Source organism: Salarias fasciatus, chromosome 16 (genome assembly GCF_902148845.1).
Source record: "Salarias fasciatus chromosome 16, fSalaFa1.1, whole genome shotgun sequence".
NCBI lineage: Eukaryota > Metazoa > Chordata > Actinopteri > Blenniiformes > Blenniidae > Salarias > Salarias fasciatus.
Genome location: NC_043760.1, coordinates 27,551,257 through 27,568,155, shown reverse-complemented (window position 1 = coordinate 27,568,155; position 16,899 = coordinate 27,551,257). Strand labels below are relative to the sequence as shown.

Below are 16,899 nucleotides of genomic sequence, written 5' to 3'. Positions count from 1 at the left end.
ATAATTATATACTTGATGCATGTGTTTATTATTGTTAATGGATTTGTTTTATCGACTGTTCCTGTCTAATTTGAACGGCTTTCCCTTGTTATTATCTGCGATTGCGTCACGAAAAGTCAGTTGCGAAAAAAAAATGCTTTTATTGTAGATTCTACAAAGTAGAATATGCAAATATGAATGCCAGAACTGAAAAACAGCTAAAAACTAAACTGTAATTCTGAAGAAGTTAATAGATTGGAAGCACAAAAATTGAAAAACAAAAGCTTCAGTCAAAAGCTGTACAGTGAAAAAAAAAAAAAACACATCTGACACTTCACCTACACCAAGCACGTGTAGTTCCTGCAGGAAGCGCTGTGGTCACAGTAACATGGTTTCCCCTCCAGAGGGCGCTGTAGTTGCTGTAACATAGCTCTTCCTGCAGGGGGCGCTGTGCTGGCTGCAGCTCAGCCTGGTGCCAGAGCCTGGTCTCAGGGCTCTCGTGCAGTCTGCTGCTGCCCCTGGCTGGTGCGCGGTGAGTCCATGGTGCGCGCAGCAGAAACCACTTGGATGAGTAAAAAGAGTTTTTCTGCGGTTCTGGAGTGATGTTCACAAACACTGCTGGATGATGAGGATGAGGAGGAGGTGTTGTAGAGGCAGAGCGTCTTAAACTTGCTCTTCTACCTTTTGTACAGTCACATAAGAGGTAAGAGTTTCTGTTCCTTGTATGTGTATGTGGGATAAAGCAGGAAAAAAAGTACTTGTCTTCTTTTCATTATTAACCGCAGATGATTTCTAATTCAACATAATTTTATTCGTAGTTCTCTATAAAACAACCACCTGTGATTGTTCTTAGGCTGAATACAATTACATTTGATTTAATTTATCAAGGGGCTTTGGAGGAGAAGAAGGATTTTGCAGCGTAATTCTAGATTTGAATGCTTTCCTCCCAGGAGTGGAGCTGATTTCTTTTCTTTTTTGATGTTGATAAAGAATGTAGACTCTGTTTTTTTTCTATCCTTTGGAGAACCAGTGGAGAAGATGATGGTCCAGGTTTCTTGTGGCCTCAGCCTGCAGGTGTGTTTGTTCCTCCTGATGGTGGGACAGCCACAAGGTGAGTTTGACCTTGAGGAAAGAAATTACAACCGGAGCATCATGATGACATTTAAATATTTTTAATCCCTCCTCTTTCTTTTTAATTCTTTCCAGGGAAAGTGACGGCCCCGGAGCGCGTTGAAGCTCCGGTGGAGAAGCCCTTCACGCTGACCTGCACTGTGTCCAGGGAGCGGGGCGAGTCCCTGAGGCAGGTGCGCTGGCTGGACGTTCAGAACCAGACCCTCCTGACCTACCAGCCCGGGGACAGGGACAGCGTGAGCGGACAGCAGCACGTGGAGCTGGCCTCCTCCCCGAAGGACACCTCGGCCATCACCATCCGCAGGGTGGGCTTCCGAGATGAAGGCTGCTACACCTGCATCTTCGACCTGCACCCGTCTGGCTCGAGGGAGGGACGGACGTGCCTCACTGTGAACTGTGAGTGAGATGTCAGGTTTAAACCCTGAATTAATAAATCCCACATTCCTTAGAGACTAATTACACTCAGTTAATAAGAGTGATACAGTACATGATTTATAGATGCATGGATTTGCCTAAAAGTGTATAGTTAAACCTGGCTATGAAGGCTTAATTACTTGGCTTGGAACGACCACATGACCTGACACATGGCATGACATTAGAGGTTTCTGGTTCGAATCCCTCTGCTGATGGGTCACAGCTGTGGATCTCTGAGCAAGGCTTTCAACTCCCCGTGTCTCAGGCCAGAGCTGTTATGGTATTTTATTTGAAACATTTACAAAAGATAAACATTCTGTGCTTTTGTAAGAGTCTCATGCCAAAGAATAATTTCTTTATTTTCCATATCTCCTCAGTGAGATCAGGCTTTAAACTACCCCTCTGTAGAAACAGCCACTGTTTGACCTGGAGGATCTGGAGAGAACATTCTAACACAAGGAGAGCCAATATTTTCCTTTCTTGCATGAGCAGGAATAAGCAGGGTGGGAAATATAGAAAAATGTTGGTCCATGCTTCATGTTGAAGCCTGGCTGAGCAAAGTGGGTGACAGAGGGAAGAGAATCAGGTCCTTTCCTCCTGGGGCCTGTCCTCTGGTTGATACTGAATCCAGACCGTTCACATCTGGTTCTGCTTCTTGAGTCTGGCAGCTCACTCTAAGGTCTAATACCTCGGGTTTGTTGCAGTTGTTGTTGATACAGCAGGGAGATTTAACACACCTCAGCACAGAGAGGCTCACATGAGCATTCCAAAGGACAATTCCTGTGCTGCGCTTTGTTTTAAAGTCTGATGCTGGATGCTTGCATATTGAACATTTAATGGTAAAAGCATGGGATTGCAGACGTGCCGTACAAATGCAGACATCTGAAGACAATCTGATGAGAGCGCTGATGCTCAGCCGGTCATGTTAATAAAGCGCTGTGGAGCAGAGGAGGCAGCAGGGCTCCGCTCACTAACCAGAAACAGCTGCGCTGGATTCCAGCGACTGGTTTCTGTTTAGGTGCCTCATATTTCTGGTTATTAACGTTGTCTTGGTTGCACCCTCTTTTCCCCCCCGTCCTCTCCGTGTCTTCCCCCTCTCATCCATCATCCTCTCACCGGCTGCCGCTGCTGTCTCAACCCCAGCTCAAGTCACCAGCGACAGAAACAAAACGGCGCTGAGCGGGAAGAAGGCCTCCCTGTCCTGCTCCTACGGCCTGCCCGAGAAGGTGCAGCAGGTGGTGTGGAGACACACGTCCCCCCAGGGCGACGCCACCGAGGTGGCCTCCTTCGCCAAGCGGAGCGACCCCATGATCGAGCCCACGTACCAGGGGAGAGTGTGGCTCAGCGCCTCGCTGGCCGACACTCAGCTCACCATCCAGCCGGTGGTCATCCAGGACGAGGGCTGCTACACCTGCCTGTACGAGACCTACCAGGAGGGGGTGAAGAGCTCCGTGGTTTGCCTCTCCACCTTCGGTAAATATCTGACCCTCCCTCTGAGCTGCCACAGAGAGTGAACACAGTTAAAGATCTCACTGTATTGTAACAGTTTTCTGAAGATTTTGAAGTGAGAGTAGATTATTTTCTAGAGTTTATGTCACATCTCTCATAAAATGCAACACGAAGAGGAAAGAAACATTGATACACCTCAGCCAGCAGCTGCTCTTGCAGAGCCATCTGGGAATTTGTTCTCTGCTCATGGTGGTTTTCGTCATGTTTATCCTTCTTATCCTCAGATTCTGACTTGAATTCTGACTAGTTTTACTCTGACTAGTTTGATCTATTGTATCACTGATGTCCGGCCTCGTGTTGTGCTTTAAACTTTTACACCGGCAGGCTTTTGATGGCCTGCAAACCTCTTGGTGGAAAAAATTAAGATAAAAGTTTAAGTGATTTTGATCGCTTCTAATTGGAATCTAATTCAAACAAACCTGAGAGGGGAGGTGGAGGGACACCTGACTGGAAATTTAAAATTGATTATTTGCTCAAGATTCATTCATTCTTTATAATGTGTTTCGAGGCACAGTACATTTTTGTTCATGCTCTTCATGTCAGCATGCAGCCCTGCTTCCCCAGATACCTGCCATGAAGTAGACATGATTGAAAAAAACAAAACAAATCATGGTTATCAACTTTTACCTACATGATTGCAAAGCTGTGTTGATTTTTATCGATTATTTTTGTCTTCTCTGGAGGTTTATCAGCTCACTTCAGCAGATATTATCACCACAGATATTTCTTTATTCTTTCCTTTTTGGGGGGGTCTTGACCCACCAGATGAAAACAATTGGTCTTGACCAGCGTTTCCCAAACTAAATATTTGGTTGTGGATCTTATTTTGAGGTCTTCAGGTCATCAGGTGGTTGATTGAAATACCCATTTTTTGACACCCAGTTACATTGTGGTTAATGTGGTTGAATGCAAGTTTGAGGCCTACTGTGAAGTGGAAAATACTCAATTGATTTAGTTTTTAGACTTTTCCCTATCCTAATTTTATACTTTTCATACTCTATTGTTGGATTTTTTTGTTTTAATGAAGTGCTGAACAGATTTATTCTGAACCACACGTCTGTCAGCCTGTAGCTGGATACGGGAGCTGGCAGGACAGTAGAAATGTGGAGTGGAGGTAGAAAAAGCCTCTCCTGGAGTCCGCCTGGGGGAGAGACAGGTACTCCTGGGATTTAGACAGGAATGTTGATCTTCTCTTCCTGACGGAGGCACCTCCATGTTTTCATGCTACGGCTGCAGGGTCACTCTGGTGGCTGATCTGTTAACACACAAAACAGAACGAGTGTGTGTATGTGATGAATGGACCATTGGAAAGAATGATGGAGGCAGGGAGCGCGGTCCTGATGCATGACTGTGTCAGTGTTCGCGCTGGACACTGATTCCCTCTGTGCTTTGTCCCGCTCTCGCTCTTTGTGCTGCTTTGCTTTTCCACTTTATCTCCCGTCCCCTTTCTCTCTCCGTCGTCTCATGAAACAGATGTGCTTTTGTTTGATATTGAACTGTACAGTACAGTAGGTGTTCCCAGTGCTGGAGCACCATTAATATTAATGTTTTTCCCTCTGCTGCCAGCCTAACTTTGGATGACGTGATGGCCTTTTTGTTCCCACTATTAAACATACAGTGAAGGAACAATGATCAGGGATGGGCCACTTTCTTCACTGGGGGGGTCAGAGGGTCACTAAAATGTCATCCTGACTAACAGATACACAAACTGATTTGTGGTTCTAATTGTCTTGAAATCACCCCTATCCTGCCATTAGCTCATTCACTGGAGCGATTCAGTTTTTGTCACAAAATATGGGAATTCGGTCTGCATGTGGTCCATGTCTGCAGTCTGCTCTCATATAATAACACCCCTTCTTGAAGACATATCGTTCATTTATTTTGTTTTTGTCATACGATTTCTCAGTTAATTTGGCTTTATTTCACCTCATTAGATTAGTAGATCATAGTTTTAAAAGAAATAGGCACTGCTAGAATTGTCATTTACACTCAGCAATGTAAAATATGGAAAGTAAAGCAATTCAATTTGTACGCAAAAGCAAGAGTCATGCTGCAAACGGTCACAGGGTCAAATATGTATGGCATGAAATGACATGAAATTTTATACATCTTATATGTTTCAGCTAAGGAGAAGATGTAGATTTAGATTTCAGGCTGAAATATACTTTAAATGATATGTAGCCAGTTTAGGTATCAAAAGTATTATTTCTTAAAAAAGGGGCATTGCGTGTATTTTGAATTATTTCATGATTATTTGATTCTCATGATTGAATGATAATTTTCACAATATTAACTGTATGCGTGTATTTGGTTGTAAGTTTTTTGCAGAGATTGCTCTAATATGCAAGTTGCACTGCATATTAGTTTCCACCTCAGTTGCAGTTTATTAAGGTATTTTTTTAATTCCTGCCAGGGATTCAAACTATCAGGATCTACAGTGCAGATGCAGGGGTGTCGTTCAGGTTAGACAGGTGTGGCTGGACAGTGTCAGTGAGACGCAGGATGATCAGAACTAAAAGGTTTACCTGAGACTTTCCCACTCACTTGATTAGTTTTTTGCATTATCGTCTTGTTTAATAACGTTTGTGGCAAAGTTTTCAGTTACTTGACCTTCGTTTTGAAAGGGTTTTGATAGATAAAAGCAATAAATCAATTAACATTAATATAGAAATTGTTGATAATATCTGTGGGTTATGATCACTGTTACTGTTTGTTTTTAATGTTATGCTCTGAATATCTGTGGCTAAACGTGTTCACGCCAACAAAAATGTTCTCTGTTCCAGTGTGTTGCATTCCTCGCTCAGCCCGGAGAACAGAGGCCAGAGAGCAGCCGAACATCCACTAAGCACAAGATTTCTCATATCGCAGCTGATCCGAACGGCTGATGCCAGATATTGTTTTAGCAATTTAATTTAAAACGCTGTGTTTTATGAGCCTGCTTCACCACAGCATACTTGACATCACATCAGTTTGGGATTTTCATTCAATTCAAACGTTTTTCCAAACTTTCTGGATTTTTTTTCAAGCAGTTTTTCACACATTAAGCAACATCAATTAATTTCTGTTTCTTTTCCTCGCAGTGCTGCCCAAACCTCAGGTGAGCTACAAAACCACCTCCCCAGGTGTGATAGAGGCCAACTGCACCTCCGTGTCGCGGCCGCCGGCTGAGATCGTCTGGAACGTGGAGCGGGACAACCGCACCATGGGCCCGCCGGTGAGCACGCAGCTCCCGCAGGCCGATGGCACCACGCTGGTGGTCAGCACGCTGACGGTCCAGTCGGGGCTGCTGAAGGACGTGTCCATCAAATGCCTGGTGCACCACAAAGGGCTGGAGTCACCGATCGCCGTGTCCATGAACACCAAGAGTGAGTCAGTGTCAGCTGATCTGAATCAACTCAAGCATCTTTGCATTGAGCATGATCTTCTTCTGTCTCTGTGCTTTCTTTAGTTTCATTGCACAAACAATGAGAAGGAGACCATAAAGTTTGCAGTTTACATAAGATCTTTAGTAAACGCTTGATTTGGACATGTGTGCATTCATTAGAAGGATTTGAAACACAGATGTTAAGTGGTAAACTTGATGAATAGCGATGATGACTTTGCCTCATGAGCCTGAGCAGGTTTCTGTCTCTTGGTTTCAGTCGGGACGGCTCTCACCATCCTGATCTCAGTCACCACGGTCGCTGCTCTGCTGGTCATGTCTCTGTGTTTCTGCCTCTGGAAGTGTTTCCTGCGCAAAGAAGGTGAGTGGCATGAATCCATTTAACGAGTTTCTCAAGACTTAATGACAAAAGTTCATTTCAAGTATCAACAACAAATTCCACACACAGCGAGGGACACGTGTGAAACTGAGGTTGTGGCGAAGGATGCGGCTGTTTTCTGTTCAGAACTTCGCTTTGTTCCAAGTCTCCACCTCGGCTGATTGTTGTAGAAGTAAAACACATTGATGAAAACATGTTCATTCCTTACCGGGGCGTTCCTATCAGTAACAATGTAGACAGCCTCAGCTCTGAAGTCGTGAACATCGTTGGTGCCACAGTCCCGGTCAGAGTTCAGACTGTGGTCGGATAAAAAAACACCCTGTGGAGGTTCATTGGTTCATGCTTAAAGAAAACAGTTCAAACATGTTAAATTGCTACAAAACAAGGATTATTCTGCGTCAATAGGAAATTATGAATCTGAGCACAATAAAATGTTTACAGTCATTATAACAGCCTCATTGTTCATTAGATCAGGCCCATAGTTTTCCTTTTCTAAGCGCATTTCTTATAATATTGGCTCTGTTTCTTTCCAGCTGACTGATTCTCCAGATCAGATCAGATCAGAGTGGGAAGAGGAGGCCGTGCTGTTCAGATAAATTCTCGCAGAATTCTCCACTTGCTGCACCGTCATCGTCTTGGTCCAGAAGGAAGCTGTTCCGACACGCCGCCGTAGGATGTCCAGTACAATCCTATCTGTGAGCACCGACTGAACAATGACATTCAACTCTGCTGCCTCTGAATCTTGTTTAAACCCCAGGCTGTCCTCACACGTAGTCCCAGACGAACTCTCGAGCGGATCGCATTTTTCCTCAGCGACATTAATGGATTGAGTGAACGTCTGCGTCCTCCACCGCCAACAGGAGACTCTCAGCTGTATTATTACTCTGCAGCATGTCACGTACCGTTTTGCAATACTTCTGTGTCTTTTTATGTGGTGCTCAAAGAAAAGCTGTGGGGATATTCTATATTTTTTCTTACTCGGCACCTGCACATGCTTTTTAGTTCAGACGCTTTGCACAAGATGTGTCCATTTCCGCAGCTCAAAACATAGAATAATAAAGTGATTATTTACCATTTTTCAGTAATTACATGTAGCTACAACATCTTTTTTTTTTTTTAAGATGTCATTTAACTGTTTCTTTTAACCAAAAAAGGTGTGGCTGCAGAATTTTTCAGAGATGACTAACACTTTGATGACAGATGAAAAATTATACTTGTATTTTTCTTTAAGTCAGTGGTTTCCACCTTTTTTTTTTTAACCAAAGGGCCCCTTTTCCAAGAGGTCCCTCAAAAACAACAACAGTTTCCCAGGTTTACTGTAGAATCCATACTGTTTCGTTTTGTTTATTTTTGACATGTGAAAATCAAATACTGTCAATTCCCAGCCTGACCCTTCCTGTGATCTCTGGCGCCCCCTCCAGGGGGTCCTGAACACCAAGTAGGGAACCACCACCTTAAAAGTCATCAACCCTATTGGCACTATGATCTGTCATTTACATTTTATTACACCTCAGTTGAAGCCCTCTTCCTCTCCAGTGAGGCGTATAAACTGGGTGGGGTTCTGAACAGTATTTGGCTGAACGGGCCTCGTACCTACGTCCTGTTTGTGTTGATATCTGTCTGTGTATTTTCATCATGTTCGGAGGTTTGTCGTGTATTTTTATTGGAGGTTAAATTCCATGGTCAGATGGCTTAAATCAGCTGCCTGATGAAGCAGCACTAAACCTTTTAGGTGCCTCCAGAAAGGAATGTGTGTCTTGTGGCCAGTCGAGCCGCCTGATGCACTGCAGGTTAAACATCTCACAGTCGGACAGTTCAGACCTGCGAGACGCAATGCAATGATGCTTGGTGGTAATGCACGTGCACAGAGCAGTTTTGAGTATTAAACAATATCAAAGCATATGATTTGCATCAGACACTAATGTTATGTTTTAGGTTTGTCATCAGTATTAGTTCACAATGCAAAAATCCATCCTGTGGGGTTAAATATGTTATAAGAAAAGGATTGCATCCAGTTTTATATATAAATAGGACTTCCTGTATCATTGTTGCAATAAGTGCAACAAGCAAAAATAAAGATAAAAATAAATCTGTGGTTCTTTTCTTCCTTCAGGACTCGTGTAACAGTTTCAGGCTTTGAGCTGCTTTGGACAGCCTGCACTGAATTCACTAAAAACACATTAAATTCCTTTCTGTTATTCCGAACCTGGATCCCAGATGCTCTCTTTTTTTTTCTCCAGATCTTGTCATTCTTTCATCCCTGCTCATACAGCTCATGACAAAGCTTTCAAATTCATGCAAATCCTCCTGCACAAGGAGTTCTGTTCTGATTCAGACATCATGTATTTACATTTGAAGAAGAAGAAAAATGCAGTGTAAATAATGGAAAATTAGTATTATTAGTTTTATTAATGGACTGAAACATGTTTAAAATCACCCTGGAAAAGTCATTTCTTGATGTAGTTGTCCCACATTTTCATGTAAAGTTCTTAAAGGTATCCGTATTTTTAAATAAGCTGCACGGCATATACGCGTATTTCAGCATTCCTTCACACACAAGATTTACACTTGTCTTTTGTTCTGACTACCAGCTTTATTTCCTTAGTTGTTACAGGTTTCAGTCCAAAAAACTGGTTTCTTGGTCGGTAAAGATTTCAGGTTGGATACTTTTCCATTCCCATCGAAGGCAGCCAGTCTTTATGGATGTGTGCTTTGGGGTTAAGTGACTGTGTGTGTGAGGAGGGCTGGTATGCAGAGAGCTCTGTGTTGAGGAGAGTTAGTTTGGAATTTCAGTTCCCTCAAATATCAGCCATTGGTCATTTTATATAAGGAGAATGACGACATCTTCAATCTGAACCTACGAACTGGAGAAACAGAAGGATTTATCAGAATTACTACAGCTAGTTTATTTAATATGGGTTTTTTTTTCCCTGGAAATAAACTCTGAATTTCAGTGATTTGGAGGCATTTCAAACAAAACCTGGTTCATATTTAAATGCAGGAATTTATTCACTGTTGATTCAAACTGATCACGTCTGAAAACACAAGTGAGTGAGTGAGATCGAATGTGTGAGCGAGAGAAAGTGACAGTGTGTGGGAGTAGAACATCGTAAAGAACTAACCGTGTGTGTGTGTGTGTGTGTGTGTATGTGTGTGTGTGAAGACCTCCAGGCGGCACGGCTGAGATGAAAAGTTTCCACTCACACTGGTGTCACCTCTTCACCTCCCTCTGCTCGTCGTTCGCTCCTCTGAGTCTAATGTGAGGAGATCGGTCCGGACGTTTCAGCACGGTGTAAACGCCGGATTAGAGCCGCTTTCCCCGCTTAACCTCAAAAGAAAAACGGAAAAATCCAATGTGTTACTCTGTGTGGCTTCTCAGCGAGGCGAGCCATGACGAGGGACTCGCTGGAGGTTACATGAGGTCAGCCGGAGAACAGGGTTTCAGTCTGTTCAGGCGGTTTTCTCATTTGTTTAAAACCATCTTTACAGACTCTATTCCACTTTAATCTGATTTCATGTTTGTTTTTCTTGAACTTTTCTGTAAATACTGCTTATTGTGAACTTTTGCTCACCTTGCTGCCCAAACAGCCCTGATCTGTCAGGACACACTGTCACTGCGGCGTCTAAAGCCAACAACATACAGCAGATTCTTTCTCCAATTCACCGCCGTTCCCTGAGACCGCCACACTAAATCTGCTTCGGCCTTTGTAAAACTAACTTCTTCTGACTGTTGACTATTTCAACCAATTCTTGAGGACAAAATGTGGACGTGAACAGCACAGACTTTCTCTGTGATAAATGTGGTCGTGATCGCGGCCATAACGTTACCAATCAGCCAATCAGCTGAGGCGGACCGCTTCCAAACAAATGATGCCCGTGTGACAAATATTCTCTGCTGATTCTTTTCAAAGCTTAACAACTCACAAGAGACGCATTTCAAAAAACAATCTTCTTTTTTTTTTTTTAATCACAGAACACCTGGATATATTTTGTATAAGAAAAACTTCTGCTCTTTTTTTTCAAGACTTTTACTTTCATCTGGCCTTTCTGTGGTATTATTTTGTGTATTTGATGGTACTGAGTAGGTTCTGTTAGAAATATATGTTGCTTGTTTGTAATACTGCACAAGTATTTGAGCCACATGACTTAAATACTTTTAGATTTTTTTTTATTATTATAAACAGACCAGTTGTTCGAGTTGTGAAAACTACATGTGACAAGCAACAATAAGTACGGTATTACCAGGATGAACAGAATCTATTGAAAAACCAACAGGCGAGCCTCTTAGCACAAAGCTTTTTATGAAAATTCTAAATGAAGCAATCAAGAGATCACTGCAGGATATTTCTTCATTAAACTTCCATCGCTTACACACCAACGAGCAAAGAAAAACAAGTGCAAGAAGAGAAATGAGAGACCCGACATGAGCGCCAGCATCGGCTGGAGCCCACCTGAGCGTGAGAGAATGAAGTTCTGGTCTCGTCAGGCTGACATAAAACACAACGTGCACGACCACAGATGACCTCCATCTGCTGAGTGGTTGACGGTTTCCTCTGTCTGCTTCATCGCGACGCACCACCGCGCTTCTTTTTTCATTTCCACACCATGTCTACATGCAAATCGAAGAACACCTTCAGAGAAAACTGATCTCAGCATATTCTTGTTTTCCATCTGGTCTAGCTGCTGCTGTTGCATGCGGTGCTCTGGTCTGATTCCCGGGTTTGCGGTGGTTGATGACAGCGTACACTGGAGAGTCTGACACTTGACCTGCAGTCGCTGCGCTTGCAGCAGCAGCAGCAGCAGGTGGAGTCCTGGCGGACATGAGAGGAGGTGGTGGCGGTCCGGGAGCTTCCGCGACGCTCAGGACGGCGAGCCTGGGCGGCGGGATGGGACGGGAAGGAGCGCTACGCCCGGCGAGATGCGGACTCACGTGGATGAATGGTTCCTGTGACACAAAACACCAGAATGTGACTAAAAACAAATCCCTAAAATGACTCAACTTTGTCTTTTTCTTCCAGATCGAAAATCCTCTCCGCTACAGCTTCTCTTCGGGCTGATGGTGAGAAACGCTTCACGCTTCTCAAGACTCGTGATTTTTGTTTTTACATCCACTCAGGGTGTGTCAAGAGCTTTGACATCTGCTCCTTCTGTAACAAACGCTGCCGCCTCAGTAAATAAAGCACTAACGGTGGGCACCGGCATGCTGCAGGCCAGATTTTAACCTGTGTTGTGCTCATTTTTGGCCCATGAGCCTCATGTTGGCACCTTCTGATGTACATACCATGTTAAAAAAATATAAAAATAAAACAATTCAGTGATTATATGGTGCAGCATCTGTTTAAAAAAATATCATTAATGAGTTAATCAAGCATAAAGGTTGATTTATGGGTGGATCTTCTGTTTTCCTCCAAGACTAAACCCAGTAACTCTCACATGTTCGGCTTTAGCTAAGTTGGAGGGGTGAATCATCTTCCAATCCCAAAGTTGACGGTTTGGTTCACCACTTGCTCTGCATTTTGAAAAAACATCCACACATACGGCGCATTTCAAATGTTTTCAAAACGTCACACTGATGCCACCGGCGCTGATCTTCACACTGTAGCTGCTTTCAGTGGTAGACCGAGGTTGGCTTCCTGACTCTCTCTGGTTAGTGGCGTAAACAACAAATGCAACACAAACGCTTTGCGTTCTGACACTTTTCTGTGAAATCTCCAACAGCTATCTCAGGTTACAGCAGCTTGTCGCTTCCATCAGACCACATGAGGCAGAATTCAGTCCACACGGCCATCAGTGGAAACCACTTCAGATAAAAACTGACCACAATGTGAATAAACCATCTGCAGATTTAGACATGCGCTGATCTCGGCCAGCGTCATGACCTCCATCTGATGTCTGTCCCTTTACCTGTCTCTTGAAGTAGCTTTGCATCGCTGGACCTGCAACAAAGGTGTAAAAAAACAATGACAAAACTTTTCATGCTATAAAATCGAACCATAATACAAAATCTATAATAATATTCTTACGATAGCAGGAACGAAAACTCAGGAGAGTGACGCCGGTCAGAAGGATGACTGGCAGAGCGATGCCACAGAAGATGGCGAAGTACGGCAGCCACACTATCGAGCCATCATTATGGGTTTTCAGTGACTCAGCTGAAGAGGAAAAACAGGGTCAGTGGAGACAACCTGCCTTCTTTACGCCCTCAGAGAAAGAAGAAGAAACAGTTCTTACCCGCATGATCATCAGAGTGTTGAGCTTCCTGATTCAAGTCTTCATGGAAGAAAGAAAGGAGGAAAATTACTGTTACGGTTCAGGTTGTTTTTAGTTACCAGACAATAAATAAAGTACATACCTGAAACTAAGATGTTGATGGCATGACCGATGGCCAGACCCTTCACTTCACACCTGTACAGGCCGTCTTCTTCTACAGAGATCTTCTTAAAGCTCAAAGAAGAGGTGACTTCGTCCTTGGTCCATCCGTCGGGCTGCTGCGTTATTCCCACATTCTCTGTTTCCCTGATCCGCTCACAGCGGCCCGAGCTGCGGATTTTACACCAGGTGACGTTCAGAGGCTGCCCGCAGTGTTTGAGCGAACATCTGACCGTCACCGTATGTCCCGGTAAAGCTCTCCGTATCGTTCCCCTCCGGACAAGGAGCTCAGCCTGACATGAGGAGACTCCATCTGGAATCAAAGAGATATTTTCAGTCTGATTTCTCCTTTTAAAAAAAAGACATTTTTTTTCCACATATCTCATTGTTCTGAATTCAACCCACTTTCATATGTACATTTAACAAAAACAGACATATTTCCATGTAAGTAAGAGAATTTTGTTAATATGGCATCTTTCACAGATGAAAAAAAGGCACAAAGTGCTTCATGATGAGACAAAATAAAAAAAATACAAAGAAAAACAATAAGACAGTGAAAAGCTTCTCTGCATAAAATTGTCTTCAGCTGTTTTTTTTAATAGAGTCACTTCAGTCTGTGCTGCACAGATGAGTACAAAGTCCTAGAATTTTATGTAACATTTGCAAAAATATAACCCTACTTCCTTCAGTATCATCGTGCACCGGCTTGAAAATTTGGTAATATCAGCATCCATATTTCAATCTGATTAAGAAACACTTTAGACTAAAATAACGAAAGTACCACACGTTAATATAAACCCTCACCACACAGAAATCCCACTGAACTCCGCACATCAGAACTATGCAGTCCTGTACTCGATGACTGAAGATTCCTCTTCAAGACATTTGGAGTAAAGGATAAATCCAGAAATACGGTTCAAACTGAGGCCTCACAGCTGGAAGTCCCTGTACATTGACGTCCTGAGTCCACTGTGTTCTGCGGATTGCGGCCCGCAGTGCGCGATGGTGTGAGGTTACACGAACTCAGCCTGGTTGGATGGAATGGAACACAGAGATGCGGTACATTTGGGACTCGTCCCAAATCGTTGATCTCACGGACAACCACCACAGTCCTCTAACTGTCTTTTAGTGTGAAGGTCAAAGTTTAAGACTGGAAGGTGGAAAGTTATCGGAGCTCCACCCTGATCTTGATTCCAACTCTTTGTGGGGAATTCACTACAATAAGCATAAATTCAAGAGAGTGTTGTTGCAGGAAATTTTCTGATCTTACAGACTCAGACTGAGCGTAAAGATGCACCGTTAAATGGAACCTATGGAGGGAAGTCGACTGCAAAGCCACGTAAAAAACAAAACAAACAAAAAAAACCAAAATACACTCCTTTTTCCACAAGCAGTTTAAAGAATGGTCTCTAAGATTAATAAAGTAATTCTATTAACTTCACTAAAGTTCGAATTAATTTTTTTACCGGTCTATCATTTCAATTTCAGGACCGATGTTTGTGACTTTTTACAGTCAAATTTAAACATGTTTAATGAAATCTGTTGGAACCTGTCAACCTGACTTAAACGACAACAAATTTCACAATTTATTCACTGTAAGTCTCAATTCTGTGTTCTCGACCGAATGGTCGTTTAGTTTGGTTTTCGTGGTTTTCGTGTTCAGCAAAAAACGTGTTTTACTAGATATGATATGATCTGAAAGATAGAAATGAAAGATCACCAATATAACGCAACATGTTATCCATAAACGGCACACTGACTATGAATGATGTTTGAAATAAATAATAATACAACTTTGCAGTAGTTTTCTGTGTACAGTACACAGGACAGCAGTTTTTTCTCATCATTCACACACCAGTCATAAGAGAAGCTTTTGTGTTATAAGAAGGAAAGTAAAACGTAACTCAACAATCACCATGAATGAGGTTTTCCTACAATTTACCGTCGTGAAGACTACATACAGAGAGACACAGGTTAACAAATATGGTCACCTCCATGAGGCAAAACAGTCAAAATGTAGAATAAAAATGAAAAAAAAAAAACTATTGAAATAAGAAAAATATAAAAGTTAGGTGCATTACTGTTTTTTGTAATAATAAATTATTACTCATATTTGTTTCCTTTGTTGTTCCCTTCTTCCCCTTCATTCAGTTGGTACCCAGCCATTTACATAAAAAATCAATATACAGTACAACTGTTGCTCCATCCTCCCTCTAAAGTCACATCACAAAGGACAGAACGTCGTAGTTTACCTTCACCTCCTCCATTGATAGAGACAAAAGCAGAGCAGCAAAGTATGATGAGAACATTAAGTCTCTCCTGAAGGCTCAACATATTCATGCCTGGAAACTTGTGTGGCCACTGTGAGAGTTTAACTCATTATGTACGATGAGTGCACCACTTCCTGACCACCCACATGCCTTTAAAAACCCCCTCTTGCACAAGCATGAATCGCAGTATTTCCTGAAGTAACAGAAGTTCCTGCATGCACATTGAAGAAAAGGTTTTCATCGAGCATTTTGAAAAAGGCTTCTGGGTTTCATCCTGTGCAGAAGCAAAAAAACAGGCCTTTTTTTTTTTATTTCTTTGATTAAATATATGAACCATAATCAAGATCTTTCAAAGATACTGAATTGTCTTGTCATGAAGGGTGAAGAAGGAGATAATTAATATAAAGGGAAGAAAAAAATAAACTTGATTTCGATCATATTCTCAGCTGGTTTGACTTCAGGGCACAGTCACACACACACACACACACACACACACACACACACACACACACACACACACACACAAGAAGAAATAGGACAATGCTATTTTTTTAATGCTCATTTAGCCACATTTCCTCTACAACCAAAAACCTAAGTGTGTTTTCAAGCACAAATATCAAGATCAAATAAAACTGAATCTACAAAAAAGCTGCAGTTAATCTGCAGTCCTGACACAAAGCACTGTGGCTTTTGATTTGTTGAACATGTCTCTTTCTTAAAAGCGATATATGCTGTATTTGGCTGCAGCTGCAGGTGGCCGCTGTGTGTGGATGTTTTTTTTTTTTTTTTTTTCCATCATGTGGATTCATGGTACAAATATGGACCAGTGAAAGAGGATTTTTTTTAAGGTTCACTTTGTTCTTTGTAAAACGTGTTTTCATGCAAAACAACACATGGTGTAAATTGACAGCTACATTTTTGAAGTGTGTGCATGTTGCTGCTCTTTGTCCACAGCACCATCTAGTGTTGAGAAGCTGTGCTGCACATGGCCGCCTGTGTACGTGTGTTTTGTAGGCCGAGGATCATGTTGGCTGAGATGTTTTAAGTCTGGTGCTTCATCCCATAATTAAAAATAAATACAGAAATATTAAAATGGGCCAATATAGAAATGTATATGCCAATAAATCATACAAAATAAAAGTTGATTTTGTTTTTAAATGTGAAAATCTATAAAATGTGACTGAAAAAATATATATATTTTTTCATTTTCACTGCAGCCCATGCAGGTGAGAGAACAGTCACACCTGAAGTCAGTCAGGCTGACTGGAGCTGCAGGATAAAGAGGGTGTGAGACGTGAGGCTAGGCGGAGAGCCTTTGCTGGATTAACCTCTTGTTTTTCTTTCTGCAGAGGACATTTTTTGGAAGTTCGATGGACTGATCAGTTTTGTTTTACTTCTTTTGTTGATGTGGAAAAATAAATGTTGCCCTTATTTTGAAAAGCTGGGACTCTTAAGTTTTTTTTTTT

At 42.3% G+C, this 16,899-nt stretch overlaps 2 protein-coding genes across 3 annotated transcripts; one reads left to right on the top strand and one right to left on the bottom strand.

Moving 5' to 3' along the window:
• Nucleotides 1-503: 503 nt before the first annotated feature.
• On the top strand, nucleotides 504-8,560 carry LOC115403211 (OX-2 membrane glycoprotein). 2 transcript variants are annotated; one of them, XM_030112056.1, is made up of 7 exons: nucleotides 504-682; nucleotides 1,010-1,090; nucleotides 1,186-1,506; nucleotides 2,668-2,997; nucleotides 6,114-6,398; nucleotides 6,675-6,776; nucleotides 7,328-8,560. In XM_030112056.1, exons 2-7 carry the CDS (start codon nucleotides 1,018-1,020, stop codon nucleotides 7,333-7,335), a joined length of 1,119 nt encoding a protein of 372 aa, XP_029967916.1. In that variant the 5' UTR covers nucleotides 504-682; nucleotides 1,010-1,017; the 3' UTR covers nucleotides 7,336-8,560. The 2 variants fall into 2 exon arrangements, with proteins under 2 accessions (XP_029967916.1, XP_029967915.1); XM_030112055.1 differs by having other exon boundaries at nucleotides 1,004-1,090.
• On the bottom strand, nucleotides 6,673-15,562 carry LOC115403212 (uncharacterized). The gene is made up of 7 exons (XM_030112057.1): nucleotides 15,416-15,562; nucleotides 13,147-13,476; nucleotides 13,026-13,064; nucleotides 12,818-12,946; nucleotides 12,699-12,730; nucleotides 9,999-11,739; nucleotides 6,673-7,090 (listed from the first exon to the last, which is right to left on the bottom strand). The coding sequence occupies exons 1-6, from the start codon at nucleotides 15,501-15,503 to the stop codon at nucleotides 11,428-11,430; spliced, it is 930 nt and encodes a 309-aa protein (XP_029967917.1). The 5' UTR covers nucleotides 15,504-15,562; the 3' UTR covers nucleotides 6,673-7,090; nucleotides 9,999-11,427.
• Nucleotides 15,563-16,899: the final 1,337 nt, after the last annotated feature.